The following is a 27,442-nucleotide window of genomic DNA, read 5'->3' as shown; positions in this document are numbered from 1 at the left end:
TATGTCAAACAGTTTTGTTATATTTCAGTATTCTGTGATGTATAGAAAGTGTAGTATTGGAATTTGAAATCTGACATGGTACAGGTGTCTTCTTTTTTTAAGCCCGTAAACCATGTGTGTGAGGTGTATACTTTTGTTTCAAAGTAGATTTGTTTAAGACTACCAAGAAACACTCAGTGTGACCCTTATTTTGCCCACTACAGTAAAATGTTAAATAATATTATCAGTCAATGGTTGGTTAGGTTAAGGCAAGGGCAGACTTTTTGGAAGAAGTAAGAAGGAACTACATACTGTCAGTCACCCCATCTGAGAAATGACAGATGACAGGGGGCGGGGCTTTGCAACATGGACCATAAATAGAACAGTTAGAGAGCGCACCATACATCTTCAGACAAGAGTTGACCTAATAAAAAGACTTCACAACAAGAGTTGTTCAAACAAAGGTAACAATTTTATACACTGTTTCTCTTGTCTCGTCTGATAATCAGGTTTTATTATAATTCTTTCTGTTGTCCATGGTAATTCTGATCCATGCATGATTGTGTTATTAATATTGTGTGCAAAAGCTGTATTTTTTGAATACTTTAGAGATGTCTCTGTAGTTAACAAGACAAGTTATTAGCAAAAAGATGCACACATTACATTTAAGAAGCAGGATGTTTTTTTAAAGGATGACATCTGATTATCCCTCCATTTTTTTCAGAGATGAAGCCATTTCCTCCCCTCCTGGCATTGGGATGGTGCCTGATGTTCAGCCAGCCAGCCCTGTCTACAGAGGAAAGTTTGGGTGGCCCTTTCATTCACAGTTCAGTGGAGGAGGCAAAGAGACTTGTAGATGAAGCATACAAGTACTCCCGAGAAAAGTAAGTGAACCTGACAGTTGACCTCTTCAGATGTAGTCGTCAATCTCTGTCTTTGTAAATTGTGCTAGCACAATTTTCTCAGTCAGTCGAAGAGACATGTAATGTAATTTCTAATGATTAGTACACTAAATCTACATGTATACTGATAGGAGCATGTTTCTATTCATAATTCTGTCATCTGCTTATCCATATCCCAGGAGTCTGGAGAGAGTGCGTGGGCAGTCCACCAGGCCCTCTGATGTCCTACGTCTCCTGAAGCAGCCTGCCAGGGACACACGCTCTGCTGTACGGTCTGCAGACTACCTGGAGAACACCCTGAGACTGATCCATGAGAAAGTCCACAGCACGCACAGGCTGCACAAACGCTCGCTCAACGCAACAGGTCAGTCACACACACCGTCACAGATACTCACACATTCACTTTGTGAAAAACTCCCCATACGTATTCACTCAGACGTAGACACACACAGTCATAATGAGTACACTTTCTTTATTACAAGTCTTCCTTATCGCTCTCTCGTTTCTCAGACCTGCTTACAGCAGAGCAGCTAGACACCATTGTCCGGGTAACTGGCTGTGCAGCTCGTGTCAGCAAACCCTCCTGCCACAGCACACCCAACATGAACAAGTACCGCACAGCCACCAGCGTCTGCAACAACCTGTAAGAGCACCAGGGCATGGCGGGTTTAATATTTTCACTCAACAATTTGATAGCCTTGTGTAATGTGCACAGTCGTTGTATAGGTTGGAATAAAAGGGGAAGAGCAATCAGTGTATGTCTGAGGTCTGGCTACGGAGAACGCAGTAGATGAGGCCATATCCCTTGAGTTTCTCAAGTGAGGTTTCTCAATTCTGATGTGTATTTTCTTTATGCTTATTAGGAAGTTCCCTCGTCTTGGAGCCTCAAACACCCCCTTCACTCGTTGGCTGCCTGCTCAGTATGACGATGGGGTCTCTCGACCCAAAGGCTGGGACCGAAACACGAGCATCAACAACTTTGTGCTCCCTCTGGTATGATGACAATAAATATAGTTGGAATAACTGCTACTATGTTGCCACAAGTTAGATATAAAGTATCATAATTGTATTCATCTTTCTCCCTCTACCCTCCGTCCTTCCTTTCCTCCCTTTGTGCAGGTAAGGGAGGTCTCTAACCGTATCCTGGCAACCAATGACTCTGGTATAGTGAACGATGGCGAGTACACACACTTTGTCACCCTCTTTGGCCAGTGGAACGACCATGACCTGACATTCACGCCCTTCTCTCCCAGCATCCGCTCCTTCAGCAACGGCCTGGACTGTAACGAGAAATGTGAGCGCTCCGAGCCCTGCTTCCCTATCCAGGTCAGTCACAGCTCTCACATCACACCACTTACAGCAGGCACTATGACTTCACTCTTAGACAAAAATGTGCTGTCTAGAACCTTAAAGGGTTCTTCGGCTGTCCCCATAGGAGAGCCCTTTGAAAAACCCTTTTTGGTTGCATATAGAACCCTTTCGGTTCCAGATAGAACCCCTTTCAGTTCCATGTAGAATCTATTCTACAGAGGGTTCTACATGGAACCCAAAAGGGTTCTACCTGGAAACAAAAAGGGATATCCTATGGGGACAGCCAAAGAACCCTTTTGGAACCCTTTTTTCTTAGAGTGTATACAGTCATCCCTGTATATATTGGTATTTTCTAACCATGGTCCATGAATTATTAGGTCTTCACCCTCTACCATGTCTTTTCCTCCATGCCCAGATTCCTCCCAGAGACCCACGCTTGCCCACTGGCCCAGACAGCTGCATCCCAGTCTTCCGATCAGCGCCCGCATGCGGCACAGGAGAGTCTGCTTTCAATTTCGGTGGCGTGGCCACGAAGAGGGAGCAGATCAATTCACTGACGGCCTTCCTTGACTTGGGGCAAGTGTACGGCTCTGAGGAGGGGTTGGCACGTGACCTCCGTGACCTCACCAACAATGGGGGCCTGCTGCGTGTCAACAAAAACTTCACAGACAAAGGGCGCGAGTTTCTACCCTTCACTAAGTTGAAGGGGAACATGTGTTTCACCCGCAGCAGAGTCACCAATGACACCAATGCCAGAGAGGTGCCCTGCTTCATTGCAGGTTAGCCTTTTAAGTATGTTTGTCTGAGGAGTAGACCAATGTATATTTAGGTTAAAGTTGAAGGAACAGAATGATGGCAGAAATAGAAAACTAGAGTCATTCTTTGACTTTCATGTACAATAGTTATCTGGATACAGACACACAATGTGTATGATGTTCATCTCAATCACTATTTGGCCTCACCAGTAAGTCTCTGTTTGCCAGGTGATGCCCGTGTGGATGAGAACATAGCATTAACATCCATTCACACAATGTTCATGCGTGAGCACAACCGTCTGGCCCGTGCCTTGAGTCGTCTCAATCCACAATGGGATGCTGAGACACTCTATCAGGAGGCTCGCAAGATCATGGGCGCCTACACCCAGGTACCACAAGCTGACATATATCACTAATAGCCGTGGTGTCAGTTCATTGTCTCCACGAGACATCCAGGGCATACTTTCTAACACACGCTCTCCTTCCCTCTGCTTCTCCTTCTCACACAAATAACTATTCTTGAATATTCTCACATTGACACAGCTTCCCTATCAAATACACACCTAAAAAATAAATCTACTCTCACTCTCCTAGTTGTTTGTCTTCCGGGACTACCTGCCGCACATCGTGGGCCCAGATGCCATGGCCCGGCAGCTGGGCCGTTACCCTGGATACAACGAGAATATTGATCCCAGCATTGCCAACGTGTTTGCTACAGCAGCCTACCGCTTTGCCCACCTGGCCATCCAGCCCATTCTGTCCCGCCTGGACAGCAACTACATGGAGAATGCCATGTTCCCCAATGTGCCTCTGTTCAAGGCCTTCTTCACCCCCTGGAGGCTAGTTTTTGAGGGTGAGTGGTGGGACACATAGGGATGGATGCTTTGCAGACCTCTTGCCAGTTGTAAGCTAATTCACTCTCTGGATTAATAACAGCATGTAACGGGGAAAAGGTTACAAATGTAAACATCCTATTCTCTCTCTGTCCTTCTTTAGGTGGTATCGACCCTCTGATCCGTGGTCTGGTGGGTCGCCCAGCAAAGCTGAACACCCAAGATCACATGTTGGTGGACGCTGTGAGGGAGAGACTCTTCCAGTTTGTAGAACACCTGGCTCTGGACCTGGGCTCCCTCAACATGCAGCGTGGACGCGACCATGGCCTGCCTGGTACACACCTGCCTTATCCTCCATACCACTATACTGGCACCACAGATAAACACATCTATACCGTTCTACTTACATATTACAGCTAATGCTTTAGGGTTGTTAACACCAACTACAAAATGTCAATCATCTCTCTCTCTCTTCCTCACTATATCTCTACCAATCTGTTCCATGCAGTCATTATTTTCTTTCTCTTCCCTAACCTAGGCTACAATGCTTGGCGTACATTCTGTGGGCTCTCAACGCCTAGGAACGAGGCCGAGCTGGGTGCAGTTCTGAACAACAGAGACCTGGCCCGCAGACTGCTGCAGCTCTACGGCACCCCAGCTAACATTGACGTGTGGATGGGGGGCGTGGCTGAACCATTTGTACGCAGGGGCCGCGTAGGGCCTCTCTTTGCCTGCCTCATCGCCACCCAGTTCCAGAGGATCCGCCAGGGAGACAGGTGTGTGTTTTTGTATGTGGTGTAATGAGTTGTTCAAGTGTGTTTCATCTGTCAGAGCATGCATGTGTCCTAATCTTGCCTGTTGTCCCCAGGCTGTGGTATGAAAACCCAGGCGTCTTCACTTCGGCACAGAGGGCTAGCCTGAGTCGTGCCTCTCTGGGTCGGATCATCTGTGACAACACTGGCATTTTGACCGTGCCGCGTGACCCCTTCAGAATCCCTGATAATGGGAACAACAGACTCATCAACTGCAGCACTATCCAGCAATTAAACCTCCAATCCTGGAGGGAGAGACCTACAGAGGCCAAACAACAGAACCAGGACCATAACCAGCAGGAGGATCAGAACCAGGAGCAACAACAGGACCAGGACAATGAGGTAATTGGTTGAACTTCAGTATAAGTTAATAGTTCTGCACCGAGTTGGCATTTCACCCATCCATAACCCATTCATCACTCTCTTCTAACGTCACCCTCTTCTTCTGTATTCCTTTCTAGATCCCCTGATTTGAGGCCCGCTTGACCCTCAGGACCCAGCAGCAACCCAACCCTGCAGTTCTACACTTTCCATTATATGTATTGAACTACATTTAGAAGGAAACATTTTATGGTAATGTTTAAAATATAAATATAAACAACAAAGTAGAAATACAAAAGTAACACACTTATTAAGCTTGATACATATTACTGTATACCCATATTTCTTTATGAGCATACAAAAATACATAGTAGCTTTTTATTATATCAAACTAGGTAGCTGGGGTTCTCAATTTTCTCACACGGAAATATCACATTCTTTAAAGGGGCAATCAAATAATAACAATAACAAAGCGGTCGCCCACAACTGTTTTGGTAAATTGCTGGGGGATGGGGCTGGAGCTCTCAAATCTCCAACAGAGATATGACATTTCTAGATTCATATAATACATTTTGGCAGGAGTGTAGTAAGTCTTATGAATTATCTTGAATTGCAATAATGTATGTCTAAGGTTGTAGGAGCAGGTATGAACATTTTCACATATCTGTGATCAATAGTTCTCCTCAATTTCTTCCTTCAGATCTGTTTAAATGTTCCTTATAGGTTCTGAACTATCAGGTAGAGTTTCAATCAACCCTTGATATAACTTGGCAATCAACTTCTTTGGCAGAGCAGCTTCTTTCAGTATTTATGCTATATGCCTTAGGTTAATCCAAATTCTGTTGAAGTGAATGAATAAGATTTCTTAGTTGTAAGAACTTAAAGAAATTGACCATGATTTAACCCACATTTTTCTTGTTATCGATTGAATGACAGTAGAGAGCCATCATAGCACACATGTTCAAAATTCACATGCCACTTTGGAACCAGGACTTAAGGGTGTTGTAATTAAACGCTGGAGGTAATGTGGGATTGTTCCAAATAGGGGTGCCTGGCGATATAGTTTTCTTTGCATTAAAAAATATATATATTTGCATTCTTCTATCTGATATTTTGTTATGCCATTGTTACTGTGACTTTGTATGTGTTGTTCACTCATTCCGTGTCAACAAATCAAGGAATACTGTATGAATTTTTTTTATGCATTTATTTGTGCAAAAGGAATGAAAAAGAGGACTTTATTTAAAAAAAATCTAAACGTTTACAAATTATAAAGTAAATTTATAAATAAACAAAAATGAAAACTAGCGCTGAATTCCTCTATATGGATCTACTGTAAATTAACAGTTCTAGTAACATATTTTTTATAATTGTGTAATTAGTTTATTAAAAACAATCTTAACATTGTTCGGTGAGATGTTCAAGTCAGTTATCAACTGTTTTATATATATAATGAAAAAAACAAATATTATACAACAAAACTATAGAAATTAAGATTCTGCACACTTCCTGAATTTAGTGCTTATTTAAATGTGCGCTGCACTTGTATCCTTTTTCTCTGCCGCTTTTTATGGTTTATTTCACAAATATTGTATTTTTATTGAAACACTGTAATCATGTGTTTTATTGCATGAATATGAACTGCATCAGAAAATAAACATTCTTAACTAAGACGGCAAAATAATTTTCATGGTGTGTACTGTTGACCTAATTTATTCCTTGTTCCAAGTGTTGAGATGAAAAAAATAGATGCCGCATTCATGTCGTGAACTCGTAAATATGACCTTCCTGTTGGGAAAAATACAGATGAACGCACCCCCAACTCGTAAATATGACCTTCCTGTTGGGAAAAATACAGATGAACGCACCCCCAACTCGTAATTATAACCAGCAAACTCAGGTATTATCCCTGGACCCTGAATTCTGATGTCAAGCACAACTGAAAATGTCAACAAACATGGCTGTGATTTCAGCTGTCAATGGTGAGAATGGTTCTTGCATTACCCCCAGCACTTGAACACTCCAAGTCGTTCCTCCAAAGCAGACAAGTCATTCTTCAGATCACTCACAACATGAATGTGGCATTCATGTGCTCTTGGGAAGTGGGAAACTGGAAAGTGGAAGGTCGTAAAGCCGACATGATTGTGTTCAAGTGGTTTTGAAGTCGGACCAATTCTTCAACCAATTACATTTTAGCTAGCTTAATAAGCTAGCTAACGTTGCTAATAATAAAGTTAGCTAGCTTGCTTGACATTGACAATATGGTCAAAATTGTCTATCTACATTTTCCACTTTGATAAGTTTGTAATTTTTAAAAATAATTATTGTTATCTTTTGGTTGAAAATGTAAAAGGTAAGTGGTGAAACGTCACAGCTCGGCAACTCGTGCCGCATTCAAAACAACTGGGAACTCGGAACTGGGAACTCGGTGTGTGATTACTGGGGTGGCGTTAAGTGTTGAGGTGGAACAACTGAAATGGAAGATTCCCTGTATCTGTGACGCCTGCCGTTTGGTGCGGAACAGAGAAGACATTGTCTGTCCTTTTGCGTTTTGAAGCAGTCTTTACCTGACAAAGTCATGTTAGGATATGTCAGTTATCTTGTGAAAGCTTTTGTGAAGAACCCACTAAGGTGCAGTGTGTAGGAGGGAGATTCCAAAGTGTGAGAAATGTGTAGGAGGGCATGAGACAAAGGAATGTGTAGTATCGGTGGAAAAAACAGTGTGTCAATTGTGGGGAGGCCCATGTTGCTGGGGATCAGAAGTGCCCAGTGCTAGAGATACAGGTTGAGGTTGCCAGGGTCAGAGTAGAATAGAAGCCGTCATATGCTGAGGCAGTGAAGAGGATGATGATGATGATGATGGGTCAATGGTAAGTAGTAGGCCTAGGCCAATACAGACTGATGTGAATTGGTGCTTCAGTAAGGTTTTCTTCTTAACATTCATTGACATGTTTTATGCCAGCAGCATACCACCCTGCATACCACTGCTGGCTTGCTTCTGAAGCTAAGCAGGGTTGGGCCTGGTCTGTTCCTGGATGGAAGACCAGATGCTGCTGGAAGTGGTGTTGGAGGGCCAGTAGGAGGCACTATTTCCTCTGGTCTAAAACAAATGTCCCAGGACACAGCCCTGTGTAGGGTGCCGTCTTTTGGATGGGACGTTAAACGGGTGTCCTGACTCTCTGAGGTCATTAAAGATCCCATGGCACTTATTGTAAGAGTAGGGGGGTTAACCCTGGTGTCCTGGCTAAATTCCCAGTCTGGCCCTCAAACCATCACAGTCACCTAATAATCCCCAGTTTACAATTGGCTCATTCATCCCCCTCCTCTCCCCTGTAACTATTCCCAAGGTTGTTGCTGCAAATGAGAATATGTTCTCAGTCAACTTACCTGGTAAAATAACAAGATACAATTTTAAATTAAAAAATCAGTTGTACCTCAGAAATGGAACATAAATCCTAGGCACTGTGCTTCTACATCTGCATTGCTTGCTGTTTGGGGTCTTAGGCTAGGTTTCTGTATACGCACTTTGTGACATCTGCTGATGTAAAAAGGGTTTTATGAATCAATTTGATTTGAAATCCCAGAAAATATATGTTGTGGTGGCAGCTGCAGAAAAGTACTTGGGTGTACAAGATTTTCCTGCAGAAGAGTTACAACGTGTGTAGAACGAAAGAGGTGTAAGATCAGTTAGGGTCAAAGTAGTGGAATGGAGGTGTTTTTGTTTGTTATTTGTGTATGTAATAGTGGTATCTAAGTGTAGGGTGAGTTGGTGGAGTCTTTTCCCCTTCCTTTTTATTTTTGTATCACAAAAGATAACGCGATCGACCACAGGTGGCGTGATGCACTAACAAATGTGCGAACGCCATGATACCAAAGAAGAAGTAAAGGAAGACGCATGCGCATATTATTTGTGTACAGAGCATGTGGAGGGCAGGCCTGGACTGTGTCTCTACTCATAGTATGTTTTTTTTCCCACACATTCTGATTATTGGGATGAAAAGTATGAAAGGGAAGGGCAAAGCAAAAGAAAATAATCTCTCTGTCCGTACTGGACTTGTATTCCCAATCGGAAAAATTCACAGACTTTTGCGGGCTGGGAAGTACGCCGAACAGGTCGGGTGTAGAGCTTCCGTGTTTTTGGCTGGCGTGCTGGAGTACTTGGTCAATGAAATCCTCAAACTGGCTGGAGACTCTGCTAGGGAGGCACTCTCACCGCACATCAGCCCTCATCACATTCCTGGACTACACAAACGACAAACTTTCCCCAGAGTCTGTAAACCTTCTCCAGACTGTTGATACTGATGCAGTTTAGGTTCTCCAGGCAGATAATTCCGTATTCTGATGTGAAAACAGGTTTTCTTTCTGACCTGACATTGAAAGCGGCATTTACGAATCTTGCAGAAGTTATCATATGAATGAATAAGTATTGTCACAGGCTGCAGACAAATTAAGTGGATGCTTGTTTACACCTTCTTTCGGCAGACCTCTTCAATTACGTCATGTACATTCTATGAAAACAAGGTGCACCCAACTACCTAAAAAAACACATAATAATCTGAACTACCTTGGAATATGTTGTCGTTTTACCTCCATCGTTGGCCATCTAAATTTCAGTGTTTTCCTCTTTGGCCATTGACTTTTTTTTATTTTAATATAAAGGATAACCTGTCTATGACATCTATGCCCAGGACTTGCAGCACATAGATGCATTCATTGTTGATTCAATCCCAGACATACCCTTGAAAGGGAGGGAAATGTGCTATCTCCTACCATGACAGTTTCTGATAAACAGACTCCTCTGGTCGTTTTGGTTGAAGGGAAAGGCTGTGTTCAAATAGTAGCTGTACAGTGCTGTATGTGCAAATTCACTGGATTTGTTTTAAAGTGAGTGAGAAGGCACTGTGTTTGCAAGACAACCTATGACCGTTAAAGCTACGTGTCTTTTAACATTGTGTCATGGAATGTCATCTCAAAATTGATAAATTGATGCAGTTGCTTGGATGGGCCTCTTGACTGCAAGCCAAGTGTAAGAGGAGAACACTACTGAGGACACATCACATGAATGTAATCTCCACAAACCGATTCTAACCACCACGTACGTACAAGGTAGACGACATTCATAGCGAGTTGGAGACACAAATAATGTTTTGTAGGTCTCTTAAAATACAACTGCTTTGTGAAATGTCCACCAAGATACTTACCACTGTTTGGTACCTGCAACTTCTGAGTAAATGTGGCACTGTCTATTCTTCCACAAGTGCGAGTGAATTACACCATGACATTCTGGGGGCTCTAGAAATGGTTGTATGGGCCTATTAATAAAGACGTCATTTAAACGGTAAACATTTATTACCTTTTAATGTGTCATGAACACAACCAGTCATATTTTCATCTGATTGTCAAACAAATCACTTCAAAAAGTAGGCTGCCTGTGAATGTTTGTCCACTCCAAAATAATTCCTGGATCCAAACTGCATGTCTACTCGTGCCATTTGATGAATGGAAATAGACATCTGTTACAGAACACCAAGAAGTGTTCCTAATGACATTCCGCTACGGTCATTGATTAGGCCTGCATGCTTCTTGCTGACAAAATTACATTTTTTGGTCAATTTGTTCACCCTAACACACACGGTCAACTTACTACACTAGGCTACAATGCCTTCAAATAGGCCTACCGGTAGCCAGTGATGTAGTGGTAAAAACAATAGGTGGGTAAACTCTGCTTCTAAAACAAACAAAAAACTCCCAGTGAATTTTTCTGAAAAAGTTTGGATAACTGCGTTTACTTGCGTTTACCCTCCACCAGGCCAACACCACTGCCAGTAGCCTACCCTCTTTGCCGAGGCAATTTTACACATGAATACATGCAGAACAGGTAGCCTATATTCAATATAATACATGAGTTGACTCAAAACATGTTTTACACCCTAGTTCATGAGTTGTCCATAATTCATGAGTTAATGCATGGAGTCTTCACAGATCGTGACAAAACAATACCTTTCTTTCCATATGTTAATGACATTTATGACAGTGTTATTTGTCTTTATTAGGCATATTAACAATTTAATTAAAACGTTGAACTTAAACCCTGTACAAATCATGGATCTTGGAGATCTCGGAAAATGCACTGTAAGTGTAACTGTGCCTTCATAACATTTCAGTTTGTTTCACCGTGGAAACATTTCACACGGGCATACAAATCCAAAATAATCTGACCGAAAGAATCACCTTATAGGCCTACTGTCATTATCGTGCAGCCAGCCTACTTGTTGGATGGATTGGATGTGCATTGGTGTCTAGCTGTAAGCTAGTTGTCTAGTGTTATTGTTGCCCATCATCGGCTGATCCAGGGAAGAAAACAACTATTGTTAAGAAATGATAAAGCTAAATAAATGGTATACTATACTGAACATAAATATAAACACAACATGTAAAGTGTTGGTCCCATGTTTCATGAGCTGAAATAAAAGATCCCAGACATTTTCCATATGCACTAAAAGTTTATTTCTTCAAAATTGTGTGCACACATTTCTTTACATCCCTGTTAGTGAGCATTTCTCTTTGCCAGATAATCCATCCACCTTGACAGGTGGTAAATCAAGAAGCTGAGTGCACCTGTACCAGACAGATGGCAGACAGTGTGTACTGTATGGCGTTGTGTGGGCGAGCGGTTTGCTGATGTGAACATTGTGAACAGAGTGCCCCATGGTGAAGGTGGGGTTATGGTATGGGCAGGCATAAGCTACGAACAACGAACACAATTGCATTTTATCAATGGTAATTTGAATGCACAGAGATACTGTGCATACTCACAAGACGTCACCCATTGAGTATGTTTGGGATGCTCTGAATGTATGTATACGACAGCATGTTCCAGTTCCCAACAATATCAAGATACTTCGCACAGCGTTTGAAGAGGAGTGCGACAACATTCCACAGGCCACAATCAACAGCCTGATCAACTCTATGCGAAGGAGATGTGTAACGCAGCATGAGGCAAATGGTGGTAACACCAGATATTGACTGGTTTTCTCATCTACGCCCCTACCTTTTTTTAAGGTGTCTGTGACCAACAGATGCATATCTGTATTCCCAGGCATGTGAAATCCATAGATGAGGGCCTAATGAATGTATTTCAATTGACTGATTTCCTTATATGAACTGTAACTCAGTAAACTCAGTCAAATCTAGAATTTCTTGCATGTTGTGTTTATATTTTTGTTCACTGTACTTCTGGGCACGGAGAACACCAGTATCCGCGCGTACCTGAAAAACAATACAATGAGTGCTCTAAACAGCTGGCTGACAAAAGCAAACAATGATAAATCAATGGATAAATCTAATGTGTTGGAATAAAGGCTATTTTTATCAAGGAGCCATAGCAAACAAATGGCAAAATTAAGACATACAAAGGAAAATATATGCAGACAGGGGCTCAGCTGAGGCTGAAATCCAGCACTACTGAGTGGATAGTGCCTCCACATAGGAATAAATGGTTTAAACCATGACAGATAGATGGAGGTGTTTATTTTAATTTACCACTGTAAAACATATTTAACACTACCTTTTTAACAAATAGGGAATGGTTAAATTAGCATTATTTAGATGAGCATTTATGGGAGCTAACTTCTCATTCAGTGAACCTGAGCTCCCCCTGGTTTCCCTGTAATTCGCACCTTGCCCACTAACTTCAAAACTGAAGGGCCACCACAGCACTGTTTTGCTGTTTGACTGCAATAGATTATACGCCCAATAGATGGTGCCAATGTGTTTTTCATATGCATTGGTGAAGTGAGTTGTTGTGACTTCATTATGACCACCTCAAAGACATTTGCTTTGAATTAGGCCAATATTTTTAGTCCAAGCTGTTATCAAATCAAATTTTACTGGTCACATACACATATTTAGAAGATGTTATTGCGGGTGTAGGGGAAAATGCTTGTGTTATCATTCTGACCTGGCTTTCTCTTTTATATCACTCTCCCCCCTCACATCTCTGTCATTCCTACTTTTACTACATCCTGTACATTTCTTTCCATATCTGCTTTCATGTTTCCTAGACAATGCACACGGATTATTTTCCAGGGAAAGAAGATAAATTAATTAGACATCATTACATTATGCGGTTGGTATGTGCAAAGTTCAAACATTCAGAAGTCCAGGGTTCATGCACTTGGAGTCACAGACAATCTCCTCCCATGCATTTCAGATGCCATACTTTATGAGGTTGAAAAGTACTGATCATTATTGGGTGGGAGTGAAACCAGAAGCTCCAGTGTAGTTGTGGGCCAGGGCAGTACAGTGTGAGAGGCTCCTCCTCCTGGATGCTGTGTATGGGCCTACAAATATTTGGCAGCCTACGTGCTGAATGCCACGTTGCCTGTGGTGTGTGTGTATGTGTGTGCTGCCCAGATTCAGTTCTAGACTCTTAAGTTGAGTAATGGAAACCTGCTGTCTATGAAAGAAAACATTGAAATTGTCTGGATGTTTATTTGTCTGCAGTGTAGAAGTGGCAACCTGGTTTCAAATGTTTGGTGATGCTGGATGTGAAAGTGAAGAATTGATAAATAATTTGACTGAGATTGTAAAGGGGATATAAATGCGGAAATTGTGCCTGGATAGAAGAGTTGAGGGGTTAAAGGAATAAGCTGTATTGGGGTGAATGTGAGGAAGAGGAGGAGGTCATAGTAGTAGCACCACTATGCCTGCTGCCTCATTTTATACTGCTGACAATGGTTTCTTATCTAAACTTTTAATTAATTTTTTAGCTGATTTTGCTGTCCATAAGTGGCAGTCTTTGAATAATTCTTAGTGTGTCCACTAGTCTGTCTGGGCCCAAAGTCAGAAAACGAGAATTCCAGCAACGTGGACAAACGAACTGGGTTAATGGCTTGCAGATGTGGTTCCACTGTCTAGGGAACACTGTGCTGCCCTTAACGGAGAGAGCGGAGGCTGCATGGGAAGTGATTCAATGAGTTACGAGGAAAAACAACCATGACCCAGTACAGATGGTTCTGTTTCGGTGGACCAAGAAGAACCAACCCAAAAACACCTGCGCATAATTTTTACTTTTTGGGGAACTTATGGTATGTTACTTTAGTATGCTGAATCATAAGAGTCTAGTCTCTGCAATCAAATCATGTCCAAAACATAATCAAAATGAATCATTCAAATGTCTTCCCTCTTCTTTCTCTGGAAAGATAGGCCATCTGTTGGATTTTACTGGAAATAGAACTCTACTTATAAGAAATCTATGTAGCCTATACGACCTAACGGAAAACTTTACATTTGAGTCATTTAGCAGACGCTCGTGATCTTAAGATAGCTTTGTGGGGCCACCACATACAGTGCCTTGCAAAATTATCCAGACCCCTTGGATTTCTTCCCATTTTATTGTATTACAAAGTGGGATTAAAATGTATTTAATTGTACTTTTTTTGTCAACAATCTACACAAAATACTCTGTAATGTCAAAGAGGAAGAAAAAGTCAAACATTATTTAAATATGAATAAAAGGTAAATAACTACACAATGGTTGTTGCATAAGTATGCAGCTTCCTTAGTCAATGCATGTTAGAAACACCTTTGGCATCGATTACAGCTGTGAGTCTTCTTGGGTAAGTCTATAAGAGCTTTTCACACCTGAATTGTGCAATATTGGTCCATTATTCTTTAAAAGATTCTTCAAACCCTGTCAAGATCATGGCTAGACCACAATGTTCAAGTCTTGCCATAGATTTTCAAGCAGATTTAAGTCAAAACTGTATATTGGCCACTCAGGAACATCCACTGTCTTCTAGGTAAGCAACTTCAGTGTAGATTTGGCCTTGTGTTGTAGGTTATTGTCCTGCTGAAAGGTGAATCCCTCTCCCAGTCTCTGGTGTAAAGCAGACTGAAGCAAATTTTTCTCTAGGATTTTGCCTGTGCTTAGCTCCATCCCGTTTATTTTTATCCTGGAAAAACTCCCCAGTATTAGCAGATGTCAAGGATAGCCATACCCATGATGCAGCGACCACCATGCTTGAAAATAAGGAGGCAGTTACTCAGTATTGTGTTGTGTTGAATTTGCCCCAAACATAAGGCATTGAATTCAGGCCAAAAAGTTGATTCATTTTCTGTGTTTTTTTGCAGTATTACTTTAGTGCCTTGTTTGCATACAATATGCATTTTTTTGAATATTTTAATTCTGTATATTTGTATAATTTCTTCACTGTCATTTAGGTCATTATTGTAGAGTCACTACAATGTTGTTGATCCATCCTCAGTTTTCTCCCATCACAGCCATTGAACTCTGTAGCTGTTTTAAAATCACCAATGGCCTCATGATAACATCCCTGGGCAGTTTCATTCCTGTCCTACAGGTCAGTTCAGAAGGATGAATGTATCTTGGATGTGTCTGGGTGGTTTAATACATCATTCACAGCATAATTATTAACTTGACCATGCTTATAGAGATATTCAATGTCTGATTTGTTATTTTTACCCATCTACCAATCATTGTCCTTTATGAGGTTTTCCAAAACATACCTGGTCTTTGTAGTTGAATCTGTGCTTGAAATTCAATACTTGACTGAGGGACCTTGCAGATGTTGTATGTATGGGGGATAGAGGAAGGGTAAGTCATTCAAAAATCATGTCAACCCCTCTTATTTCACACAGTGAGTCTATGTAATTTATGTGATTTGTTAAGCCAAATTTTATAGCTGAACTAATGTAGGCTTTCCTAAACAAAGGGGCTGAAGACTTATGCAACAACTATATTTTAGTTATCATTTTCATTTTTCTTTTTTAAAATATACATTTTCCTCCACTGACACACTGTTTTACTCATATCATATGTATATACTGCATTCTACAGTATTCTAGTCAATGCCACTTCAACATTGCTCGTTCTAATATGTATATATTTCTTAACTCCATTATTTTATCTTTATTGTTGTGAATTGTTAACACTGCACTGTTGAAGCTAGGAACACAATAATTTCGCTACACCCGCAGTAACATCTGCTAAATATGTTTACGCGACAAATAACATTTGATTTGATGTTCTTTCCAAAGACAGGAACGTATTTTTACTTTGAGGGCCCTGTAAACGTAAATAGATCATTGTATCCCCGTGGTTGTCATTGTTTCCTATTTTAGATTGAACTGTGTGTCTTGATTATATCTGAGGCCGATGGCTACTCCCACCTCACTGGATCAAACGTCTGCTATACATCTCTGTGTCTAAGACAATTCCAAGACGTTCGGAGGGAGGACACATTCTGGGGGAGATCAAATCATGCCTCTTGGCTCTGATTCGCCTTCAGAGAGCTTACACAAGGAATGATGTCAAGTCATGTGACTCTGGTCTGAAACGTGCAGAGAAGACTATTTTATAATTCAGTACTGGCCAGCCAATTCTATAAATTTGGATTTTTCCACAGTGTGTGGTGTGACAAATTCTAAGAAGATTTAGGGCCAAAATAAATGATATGGTCATTTATTATAATTATCGGAGGTCATACACAAGTGCTTCTTTCCAGATTCTCATTCAGATTGTCTCTTTGTGTGGTCGATGAAAAGGACTCGTGGATACATTGATTAGCCAAAAAAACTGTTTAATCATTATTAATAGAAAGTGCCCAGTCCCCAATGGAAAACATTCCTGTTACAAAACTAAACTTTAGTTTGCTACAATCTGCCCCCTAGTGTAAAATGTGGGTATGGAAATAATATGGCTGCCTTTTAGTTTCAGGATATGTAAAATAAGATCTTAGTGTATATTTTTTAAATATATATATTTTTTTACATAGTATGCATTTTGATAGTGTCCAGCAGTGTTGACTGTGGATTGAGAGATTAGAATGTATTGCGTTCTGGTGATTTTTTAAAATCTGATACTGCAGTACAGTCGTGGTGACTGTGGTCAGTCATTTAAAAAATACATTTCCGAGACGACATGACAGAGAAAAATGAAAACCATTGATTTAAGGTAACCCAACTATATATTATGTCCCTAGTGTTAACAACAGGGAAGTGTTTTCTTTGGCATACTGTAAGGGAAGATTAAAAGTTCCCGATATGTCCAGGACTTTAGGGATCAACGTGGTCATACTGCAATCTGAGGCACCATTGAAACAGTCCCAAATGAAAGAACAGAGAGACCGCAATGTGTTTATTGCATAGAATAACTGCTGCATAAATTCATATAGCTACGCTTAAAAATAAGAGCAACACATTGCCAAAAAAGGACCAAAGGGAAAGAAGCTGGAATTTTTTGTTCAGTTTTTGTTTATGTGAGTGAACATCGCAATGACATGTTTACATTTTAGAGCTCCTGTGAGAAAGTTGATGTGCAAAGACCATTTTGGCACGATGAGGTTGCACTTTTGTCAGAGGTCATCCAACAAAGTAAGTGCTATTTATCCTAACATTTGCGTTTCTGCTGATCTGGCCAATGAGCTTGTAATTTTCTTATCACATACTATAAGAAATAGGCCTACTGTTGCAAAATCAGAATTGTTTTAAGTAGTCTGACTTTATAAAATTGTGCGTGCGTGTGTGTGCTCTCTCCCAGATTTATTTCCTGGGTGGGGTAATTGTAGAAAGGCATTGTGACTGTGATTATGTGCTTATACTGTGATGTGCTTTTGCAAGCCCTAAGCAGTCATTAGCAAAGTCCACACATCAGTGATTCTACCTTGATGACCAAGGTGACATAGGGATTATTTTACTAACTGAGGGACCTGTTGAAAATGTTTCATATAGAAATATTTGTAATTTAACTGGTTAGTTAGTTAACATGTTTAGTTTATAGGCTACACATCTGAAACTCATGTTAATTACACCGCACATGGCTGACAGTTATAATAACGTAAGACAGTGCAAGAAAAACACAAGACATGGTTTTATATTATTAAACTCTGGAGTAGACCCATTAAGAGGGTCGGCGTCAAGTAGCCTATCCATCCAGTTGTTACATGAGCACCATGCCATTCTGGGCTTGTCTAACAACGGAATTAGAAACTTCATGTGTTCAACTCCTCCTCCTCCCCACTCTTAGCGCATCTGCTAGACTCTGGACAGAACGACGTGAGGTTGCGTGGAGAACATAGCAATACTGGTGCAGGTTTTTCAGCATTTAATGTAGTGTAAATTAGACTTACTTTGAAAAGTAATTGAATGTACTTTATTTTCAACGGGAAAATGATATACCACATAAAGTAAAATATTAGTAATTATCAGTCATAACCTATTTAGTTGAATTAGTTGTATTATGGGAGTGCGTTCATTTGTCACGCTTTATGCGTGTGCGCACGTATGTTTATTCGTTTGCATACTGCAAACTGTCCAATCTCAGCGGAATCCACCAGAGACAAGGCCAGGAAATAACCAAGCCGCAGGTACATTACGGCAGACAATACAATGGGCGCACAATGGTAAGGTTTTTAGCCTTCTGAGTCACGGCTCGGAATATCGACCACCAAAGCAAAGAGGCGCCGATAAAGACCAAGTCCAAGAGAGACCTGTCACCATCATTAGCGATGGGGAAGCCAACAAACCCTCTGATTCATCGAGACCGCTTCCCTCATCTATTCACACAGTGTCCGGCGCAGGAGCGCGCCCGCGCTGGATACCACCTCGAGTTTCAAGGCCCCCTAGGGGACAGGGGCACCAGCAACAGGATTCCCATCCAAGTGGCCTTGCAGAAACGAAGGCAAATGGCACGACGAATGGGACACAGGACAAACCATCCCCATCGCCGAGAAGAGAAGACATGATGGCAGGAGATGATCCTTACAACCCATACAAAACCTCAGATTCAGATAATCCTTACTACAATTACTATGACGTGTACGAGAGTCCCAGGCGCAGAGAGAGACCTGGATATGGCACAAGGTACCATCAGAACGGTAAGAATGGTTGAATTGGTTGGAATTTGAGATGCATTTGCTGCAGAATTATTTTCCCAGTACATGTAGCTTTAAAAAGATACATTCTGTGTTATTGTTTTTCTTCATATAACATTAACTTGTGATTAAGACAAATACATATCCTCTAGGTCTGCCTGATCTTGTGCCAGATGCATACTACATTCAAGCCTCTGCATATGTCCAGAGAGTTCCTATGTACAACCTCCGATGTGCAAATGAAGAGAACTGCTTGTCAAGGTACTATTGGAAGAAACACTACAGATTTAAAGAGAAGGTTATTGTCCAACAACTTCATTTGTGTGAGTCAGATTGTGTGAGTTGTAACTCTTGAGCGTTTGTGGTTTAAGGTTGCCCTAAATAGATTCCTGCTGCCAGTTGTAAGTGTCGACTGGTAGAATTCAACAAACCGTTTAAACGCTCCTCAGTTTACACGGAGAAATCATCACTAGTCAAACGGGTAAACTCATTATCAAAACTAACGCAAACAACCATATCCTTCTCAAAAGGAATCACTACTCGCTGTACCAAACCTTTCCCATAAACGTAAGACCAAACACTTTATTTAAAAGAAGGTATTTGGATTATAAATGCACTCTATTCAATTCTGTGTCCAAAGTGTATTCAGTTTGTGATGTTGTGTTGGTGTGGCAGTTCAGCCTACAGAGCAAGAGACTATGACACCCGCATGCTTCTGAGGTTCCCACAACGTGTGAAGAACCAGGGGACGGCTGACTTCCTGCCAAGCAGACCGCGCTACTCCTGGGAATGGCACAGTTGTCACCAGTGAGTCTCTCCCAGTCTGTCTATATGACTTTCCACCTATGTCCAGATCTGTATGTTTCTTTGTCTCTATCTGCCAGTTACACAAACACTGTATCGTTTGTGCTGTTCTTTCTTTTTCTTTCTCTGTCTTACGGAGTAGATTAATGTCCTTCTATTGATCATTAACACACTGGTCTCATCAGACTCATTGGTCTGTCAAATATAGCATTGCAACATTTTATGGTAATGTATTTGACTCCAATTTCCACTTCAAAATATTTGACTCCAAAACACAACTTGTACTGCACCTGAGAAATGTGATTCTGGATGTGTAGCCAGAACCTTCAGAGAGAGACGTCTATAACCTGTATACATTCAAAATATGCCAGTTCTCTTGATTCCATAGACGTCTGCATTTCACATTACCTCAGCCCATAGCTATGCTCTGAAGTAAGTCACATAATGTACTAACATCAAGTATGGGGTACATTTGGCAGAGTTCCAGTTAACATATTGACTTACATCCTGTAGTTGGTTTTTGTACAACTGATTTGTGACCTGAACCCTTTCCTATGCATTCCTCAGCATTGGAACAACATGTTTTCATTTTTCTACAGTGCATGTTTGATTGAATGCCAGCCAAAGTGATGACCAAGTTATTGAATCAGTTATTTTACACTGATCAACCTCCATTGTCCTGATTCTCTCCAGACATTACCACAGCATGGACGAGTTCAGCCACTATGACCTGCTGGATTCCGGTGGGAGGAGTGTGGCTGAGGGACACAAGGCCAGCTTCTGCCTGGAGGACAGCTCCTGTGACTACGGCTACTACAGACGCTTTGCTTGCACCTCACACACCCAGGTTACCAACACAACCCTTGTTGCTTTATGTCATGTTGACAATCCGACCCCAGGAAGACTAGCTGTCACCATTGCCGTCGGCCTAATAAAAAAATAAACCATAAATGTCCAACCATGGATGATTTTCCTGCTTTATCTCGTCTCTCAAATAATAACTGGACAGTGCCAATTTTGCTCTTCTTGTATGTCTAGATTGTATAACTAGTTGTTTAGTACCAGGATATGATGTCCAGCAAAACACATACATGCAGTTAAATACTCTGCAGGGTTGGGGTCAATTCCATTTAAATTCCAGCCAATTCAGAAAGTAAACCAAATTCCAATTCCACATGTTTCTCATTTAAAATAATTGAACATAAATGGAATTGGAATTTCAATGTTCTTCTTGAAAATTACTGGAATTGAAATGGAATTGACCCCTACCCTGATACTCTGTAATGGCATGTAGGTGCTTCTTACTGTTGTCTAATCAGAGGTTTCATGTTGCTCCTTTGGTTATAGGGCCTTAGTCCAGGATGTTATGATACCTATAACGCAGACATCGACTGCCAGTGGATTGATATTACAGATGTGAAACCTGGGAACTATGTCCTGAAGGTTTGTCACAAAAACAGATGACATTATTGGCACTTTGTAGCTGAACACTGTGTCACACATTCCCATACCATCTCTAAGAAGAATTTCTGTTGTTTTTATGAAACGCTATGAAACATTTGTACTTCTACCCTTTTTTTTTGCTCTTTTTGTGTTTTAGATCAGTGTGAACCCCAGCTATCAGGTTCCAGAGTCTGACTACAGCAACAACATTGTGCGCTGTGAGGTCCGCTATACTGGCAACTACGCCTATGTGTCAGGATGTCACGTCTCACAGTGAGTCTTGAAATCCCTTATCTCATTTTGCATAACATTGTGCATGCTTTTTATAGTAGGAGTCGGGAGTAGGAGTAGGTCTAGGAAACCAGCCCAAGTTTCAACACATTACTCAGCATCTTATTCACTGTAGTGTGCCAGACAGTAATCCTTTATAAACTTATTGTGACCATCTAATAATCAGAACTCACATTACAGGAAATATTATGCTGTGTGTTTTGCTGTATGTGCTGTATGTGCTGTATGTGCTGTATGTGCTGTATGTGCTGTATGTGCTGTATGTGATGAAATTCTTTATTATTTTCTTCTCAGCTATTAAGAGGGGGATGTCACTCTCCAAACCACTGAGAAGCAATTCTGTGAAAACTCCATAGCAGAAAATGACAGAACATTTGTGGATAAAGCACACATGGATAACTGCAATTATGTAAAAATGGCCATACTCTTACCAAATTGACAGTTGACCAATTTTTCCGGTTAATGTAAAAAAAAAAAAACTCAAAGGTTAATTTTATTCCTAAATTAAACATGTTTTTGTAAAGCCATTCTGTATGTTCAATGAGGAGGTAATAAAATATGGATCTAATTACTTGATAGGTTTAGAATTAAAAGTATAGCCTCTATATTACATAGCCTATAGTTGGTTTTAAAAGGTCTAAACCAAATACATTGAATTTCAGATGTTAAAACCCCACCAAAATTCGAAATGGCTTGTTTTTTACATATCAATTACAATATTCAGCACCACATTGTATGGAATCCATCTTCAGCTTGCTTAAAAAGCACAAAATGTAGCGCATGGTGAGATACCATTTTTTTTTAACCATGGCATATTTCCCTCATCGTTGTATGTGTTTTACGTCAAACATATCATCACTTTAATCCACTCTTTCTATAATTATTCACATTTGCTTGCTATAGCTTGTATGTTTACAACTCATGTTCAAGGTCACTTTAGATTTTTAAAATTACATTAAAGGGTTTGAAAATTGGTATATATTAGCAGTACACAGATCCGTTTTTTGTAGGCCCAGGAATCAACTTCCAAAAATTAAATTTGGCATGAAATTTGTTATAAAATGGAAAAATATTCTCTCAGTCCCATTGCAAAATGTGTAGAATTGCAGGAATTGAACTCTAAAATGTATCCTCTGTCAAGAGGTGGGCCACTAAAATGTTTTGCTCACAAGTTGCCCATCCCTGAGTAAAAGTATTTCCCATATAGTACTGGATACTGTACATACTGTGCCTGTGCTCTGAACCAAATATTCAAACAGAATTAGGATTCATTTGTTTTGTGAAATGCTTTTACTTATGGTTTTTCTGCGAGCTATCTATTTTGTCCTGTTTTGTTTGATATTTATGCAATGATAAAGCTCATATAACTGCACCGTTTTGATGTATTCCAGGAAATCTACTTGAATAAATCATTGTGACATTCATTGTGATTTTGTTTTCTTATTTAAACCCTCGAAATATATTGTAGCTGGTTTTCACACAGTTGATTAATTTGAGATACAAATTATGTTGGTTAATTGATTAATGAGGCTCGCGGTCGTAATACCTCTCCACCCAAGTAGAGAGCAGCAGTGTGACTTTATTGTACTTCCATACGCTACAGTCAAAACAAGAAGAAGAATCAATTTCAGCGAAATGTAACTAGCTAGCTAGCTGGCTCACAAAACCTCCATATGTGTTTGCAAGTTCATATATATCTCGGGGCTTCATGCATTTAGTGTTGGAGTTGTTTTTCCAAAATGCATAACGTCAGGATTTTCATTCCATCGTTCCGTTCAGAGGACAATCCGATTGAGAAAGGGTACACGGTAAGAGATCTTGAATGTCCTCTGCACCAGTAAAGTTAAGCCTGTGCAAAAACCGCAGAACCACAATCATAGCATTGCAGGTTTGCAACACATGGTTGAAAACAAACCAAGAGTATCTTAGCTACTTCAATTTGGACAATGTTCGCTACTATCAAGGCAAACTTGACGTGACTAGAGTGGGAGTAAAGAAGACCCCCGTTGAGAGCGATCCATTCTAGGAATTTTGACCAGCGACCTTAAAAACAGATTTTTACTGGTAGTCCTGACATGGTGTGAAACTCCCGACCGTTTCATTTTGATAACAAAGTCACGAAAGAGCAGTTTTGTCCAACTAGTGTATTGTTTTAAATGGCTATGACTGTCAAATGTGAATTTGTTCAAATCAGGGTCATGTCTTTCAGCCTGTACGTTCACATTTATTTAACATTTCCTAACCATGACTGTGGTTCTTTTTAATCTCCAGGTCTTTAAAATCGACGTGCTAATGAATGGCAGACAGCATACAGTGAAGAAGCGCTACAGTGAATTTCATAATCTCCATAAAATAGTGAGTTTTTGTGTACCATTGATTATTTTCTGTCACGGCCATGCAAAAGACTGACTGATTATTCTTGGTGCAAGAACAGAGCCCACTTTACTTTCTAAACATATTTTGTACTCAGCAACATCCTGAGCCATCATTGTCAATGATATTGTAAGGCTTGGTCTAGGTTTGTGGGGTGATAATTAGTGGAATCAGCTTGAGCTAGGCTTTGAAAGACTCCTCTACCCTCATCCACAGATTGCCCTGTGACCATGCTCAATTTGATATTTGCTTCTTTCAGCTGAAGAAGAGTATGACGCCTCCTGAGATACCCTCTAAGCATGTACGGAACTGGATTCCCAAAGTTCTGGAGCAGAGAAGACATGGTCTGGAACTATATCTACAGGTAATGGGAATACAACCACAGGGCTACACTGACTAGATATTCTGAATCCACACACTCTCAATCTTTTGTATTAATAGGACCACTGACCTTTTTCCCCTGACTACCATTTGCTTTTGTTTTTCTTGTGTCTGTTATTCCACAGACTATAATTATGGAGAATGAAGTTCTCCCAAAGATATTCCTGGATTTCCTCAACATCCGCCACTTTCCCTCACTGACAAAAACAGAAAGTTGTGGGTGAGTTTTTATACAATGTGCCCTATAAAAGTGAGGCTATTTTTATAACATCTCATCTGGGAAAGAAAATAGTTCCTCTATATAATATCCCCAAACTGATTTTCTATCTTGCATTTTTTTCTTTCTTTTTAAAGGTCATTTGAAACTGAATCTGAAGAGGCAAGGTTTGTTAAGTGATTTTATGTTGATTAGATTTGTAGTAGTGAATGTGTTGTAGGGTAACTTCAAAGTATAATGTCAAAATGCAAGTTCAGATTGCTAACTATTCTGAATAATTTTGTCAGAACATTAGCTTTATTAGACTTGTGAAACTTCTCCTTCTCCTCTCTGGTCTCTCTCTAGTAAACTGACCCACCAACCAGCAATGCTCTACCATAGAGACCCCTACATGCTCCCATCCTCCCAAGGTAACATATCTTTACACATCTTCAGGCTGCCCATGAATATACATTCAATATGGTTGCAATATTAAAGATCTATTTTGTCATATTTTAATCAAGTCAAGTTTATTTGTCATATGCACCGGATACACAATGCTCCCCCTCAATAATGCAACAAATAAGAATATAAAAAAAATTAATACAATATGTAAATAGAAGCTCATTAGAATACAAATGTTTCTTGTAAATACAATAATCATTTGAAGCGGGAATGTAATATTGTATAGAACAAATCAGTTTTACTTTGCTTTTTTTCTCCCCATAGATACATTTTCAAATGTTGTCGTAGAAGGAGTGATACATGGAATATTCTTCCCAGACCTTCAACCAAGGTAGAGTTACTGTTTGCCAGCTTGGAGGACTTACTAGTAACTCATGAAGAGAAAGAGAAGATTAAGAAATTAACAGCTTGTATGAGTCAATTTTGTAAACATTCTAATAGTTGTGTGTTTATGATATAATATTTTGTGGTTTGTTTCTGTGTTAATGGATATCTTGATAATATTTTAGATGAAACGACTCAAAGAAATGCATTTTCTGAATGATTGTTATTCAAAGATGAACACTCATGATGTTATGACAACATTTAAGATAACGCATATATTCAGCCTCATGGACCCACAGGCTGTATCCATCTACTAATGGTCTTTCACTCAAATTAAGGTGAGACCTTGGAAGTTTTACACAGTGAAATAACATTACTAGGTCAAACACTTAACTCTAATATATTAGCTATGAATTAATGAAGGGCAACCGATCAAACATTTCAAACATGTGATTAAAAAGCTGAAATATAAAAAGGGAAACTGAACATGTACTGTCAGTGTAATAAGATGTCTTATGTTGGTCTGCCTTATCTCAACTTTGTGTGTGTCCCTTTCTATTTTAAAGAAGATCCATGTGGTTCGTTGTTGCTCTTTTTGAACGTGGGACTGCTGCTGTAAACTTACAAGGCCATTTACACGCCAGTCAGTTTTGATCCAATTTAAAGTGATTGACGCTGTACAGATCTAAACTCTTCGTGATGCTGTAGTGTTCAGCATATGGTAATGCTGTGTGTGTAATTGATAAGCCTCATACACAGCTGATGCTTTTTCGTAGTAAGTCCAGCTTAGTTGGTCTGACATTACTTTGCGCTTGTCATTCATTAGACAATTATGGATGGCTAATAATATAGACACTCTGAAAGACATGGTCTGGACTTTCTATTGACTAGAATTCTCTGCCATCCTTGATATTTCTATCCGATGTGGTCTCTGAATTGAGACCGTGTGAACATTAAAACACTTAAAGCTAGAATCCTTTATTAAAACAGTGGTAATCCTGCATCTGTTTCAGTAAAAAGCTGAGGGATAGGGCAGGATAAATGTTGCCACCATCTTTGATATCAGCATTCGTTTTAGCTATATTTTGAGGATAGTTTGTTTACATTTACAAACATTGGATTAAAACAAGCTTATATTTTGGGTTCTGATGGGTATGGCTGTCAGGCATTTTTAAGTTGTATTTTTCAAGAATGAATTGTTATGTAAGGGATAAACACCAACTTTCAGTACATTACCTTGGAAATAATGGATGATGCAGTCCCTTCGAGGTTCATTCTTCCAGGGTAATGTACAGAACAGAGGTGTTTACTCCGCTTATACCACAGTTGCCAAAGAAAACAATACTAAAGCACACATTTATAGGTCAAAAATAGCATGTTTATTTTCATTTCGATGTGTGATTTCACCTGGTAATAACTAAGGATTCTAGCTTTAAAGTAGAGGATTTTCCATTTGTTAAATGAGAAGTGAACTTGGGTTAGTTGAGCAGTCATGTATAGAACTGTCCACTTCAACTGAGATAAAATCATGCCTGTGTTGACAAATCCAGCTGTTTTTGTTTCTACTTTGTATGTGTATGTCTTGTACAGTATGTATCTTGTGCCATGACACCCGAGTAATGATACTGTAGCACTTTACAGATCACTGTGCTCTGCCTAAAGTATCATGATTAAGACTGATGGCAATAAAGCATGACATTTCCTTAATGGTTTCTTTTTTTCTCAAATAATTTCCCCCATGTTTTAAGGTTTACAAAATCTGAAACATGCATGGTCATGAGCTTTTAAGTTCAAACACTGAGAATGCCATTTATTTCATGTTCAGGCTCTTTATTTGAAAAGTACCAACTGCATTTTGGAATGCAAATGGTGACAATGTTTAACAATGTTCATAATTTGGCCTCAAAGTAAAGCTACAGGTAAGAGCCAAAATAATGGAAACTCGAGTAAATGAGTGAAAGTATATTGAAAGCAGGGGCTTTCACACAGGTGTGGTTCCTGAGTTAATTAAGCAAAAATCATCCCATCATGTATAAAAATGCTGGGCAAGCTATTTTGGTTACCGTGGCTATGCTCCGAATGGATGACAATGCCCCCATCCACAGGATATGAGTGATCACCAACTGGTTTGATGAGCATGACATTTATGTAAACCATATTCCATGGCCATCTCAGTCACCAAATCTCAACCAGGTTGAACACTTAGATTCTGGAGCAGTGCCAGAGACAACTTCTCGAAGAATGGAGTCGCCTCCCTCCAACATGAGTTCCAGACGCATGTAGAATCTATGCCAAGGTGCATTGAATCGGTTCTGGCTCGTGGTGGCCCAACACCCTATTAACCTATAAGAGTCAAA

At 40.1% G+C, this 27,442-nt stretch overlaps 3 protein-coding genes across 3 annotated transcripts; all 3 read left to right on the top strand.

Moving 5' to 3' along the window:
* Positions 1–324: 324 nt before the first annotated feature.
* LOC110509901 (eosinophil peroxidase) lies at positions 325–6,594 on the top strand. Its single transcript, XM_021591098.2, has 13 exons — positions 325–443; positions 704–863; positions 1,061–1,245; positions 1,392–1,524; positions 1,745–1,874; positions 2,001–2,207; positions 2,608–2,971; positions 3,176–3,336; positions 3,542–3,800; positions 3,944–4,114; positions 4,319–4,556; positions 4,649–4,934; positions 5,054–6,594. The coding sequence occupies exons 2-13, from the start codon at positions 706–708 to the stop codon at positions 5,060–5,062; spliced, it is 2,301 nt and encodes a 766-aa protein (XP_021446773.2). The 5' UTR covers positions 325–443; positions 704–705; the 3' UTR covers positions 5,063–6,594.
* A 10,303-nt stretch (positions 6,595–16,897) lies between these two features.
* Positions 16,898–22,770, top strand: LOC110509899 (protein-lysine 6-oxidase). Its single transcript, XM_021591096.2, has 8 exons — positions 16,898–17,309; positions 17,962–18,811; positions 18,961–19,069; positions 19,484–19,615; positions 20,306–20,459; positions 20,960–21,055; positions 21,213–21,328; positions 21,641–22,770. The coding sequence occupies exons 2-8, from the start codon at positions 18,175–18,177 to the stop codon at positions 21,645–21,647; spliced, it is 1,251 nt and encodes a 416-aa protein (XP_021446771.1). The 5' UTR covers positions 16,898–17,309; positions 17,962–18,174; the 3' UTR covers positions 21,648–22,770.
* A 95-nt stretch (positions 22,771–22,865) lies between these two features.
* Positions 22,866–26,792, top strand: LOC110509900 (sorting nexin-24). Its single transcript, XM_021591097.2, has 7 exons — positions 22,866–23,154; positions 23,618–23,701; positions 23,979–24,083; positions 24,226–24,320; positions 24,455–24,484; positions 24,663–24,727; positions 25,026–26,792. The coding sequence occupies exons 1-7, from the start codon at positions 23,086–23,088 to the stop codon at positions 25,094–25,096; spliced, it is 519 nt and encodes a 172-aa protein (XP_021446772.1). The 5' UTR covers positions 22,866–23,085; the 3' UTR covers positions 25,097–26,792.
* Positions 26,793–27,442: the final 650 nt, after the last annotated feature.

The sequence above is a fragment of the Oncorhynchus mykiss genome, chromosome Y, assembly GCF_013265735.2.
Source record: "Oncorhynchus mykiss isolate Arlee chromosome Y, USDA_OmykA_1.1, whole genome shotgun sequence".
Classification (NCBI taxonomy): domain Eukaryota; kingdom Metazoa; phylum Chordata; class Actinopteri; order Salmoniformes; family Salmonidae; genus Oncorhynchus; species Oncorhynchus mykiss.
Note: the sequence above shows the minus strand (reverse complement) of the source record. Positions and strands in the feature narration are given on the sequence as shown.

What these genes read in the sequence shown, in the direction of transcription:
- LOC110509901 (XM_021591098.2), top strand. Translation starts at nt 706, where the DNA reads ATGAAGCCATTTCCTCCCCTCCTGGCATTGGGATGGTGCCTGATGTTC. An exon ending in TACAAGTACTCCCGAGAAAA is followed by an intron (nt 864 to 1,060) that starts GTAAGTGAACCT and finishes TCCATATCCCAG; the next exon opens with GAGTCTGGAGAGAGTGCGTG. An exon ending in ACAACTTTGTGCTCCCTCTG is followed by an intron (nt 1,875 to 2,000) that starts GTATGATGACAA and finishes CCCTTTGTGCAG; the next exon opens with GTAAGGGAGGTCTCTAACCG.
- LOC110509899 (XM_021591096.2), top strand. Translation starts at nt 18,175, where the DNA reads ATGGGAGTGCGTTCATTTGTCACGCTTTATGCGTGTGCGCACGTATGT. An exon ending in CTTGCACCTCACACACCCAG is followed by an intron (nt 20,460 to 20,959) that starts GTTACCAACACA and finishes CTTTGGTTATAG; the next exon opens with GGCCTTAGTCCAGGATGTTA. An exon ending in CTGGGAACTATGTCCTGAAG is followed by an intron (nt 21,056 to 21,212) that starts GTTTGTCACAAA and finishes TTTGTGTTTTAG; the next exon opens with ATCAGTGTGAACCCCAGCTA.
- LOC110509900 (XM_021591097.2), top strand. Translation starts at nt 23,086, where the DNA reads ATGCATAACGTCAGGATTTTCATTCCATCGTTCCGTTCAGAGGACAAT. An exon ending in ACAAAAACAGAAAGTTGTGG is followed by an intron (nt 24,321 to 24,454) that starts GTGAGTTTTTAT and finishes TTCTTTTTAAAG; the next exon opens with GTCATTTGAAACTGAATCTG. An exon ending in CATGCTCCCATCCTCCCAAG is followed by an intron (nt 24,728 to 25,025) that starts GTAACATATCTT and finishes TTCTCCCCATAG; the next exon opens with ATACATTTTCAAATGTTGTC.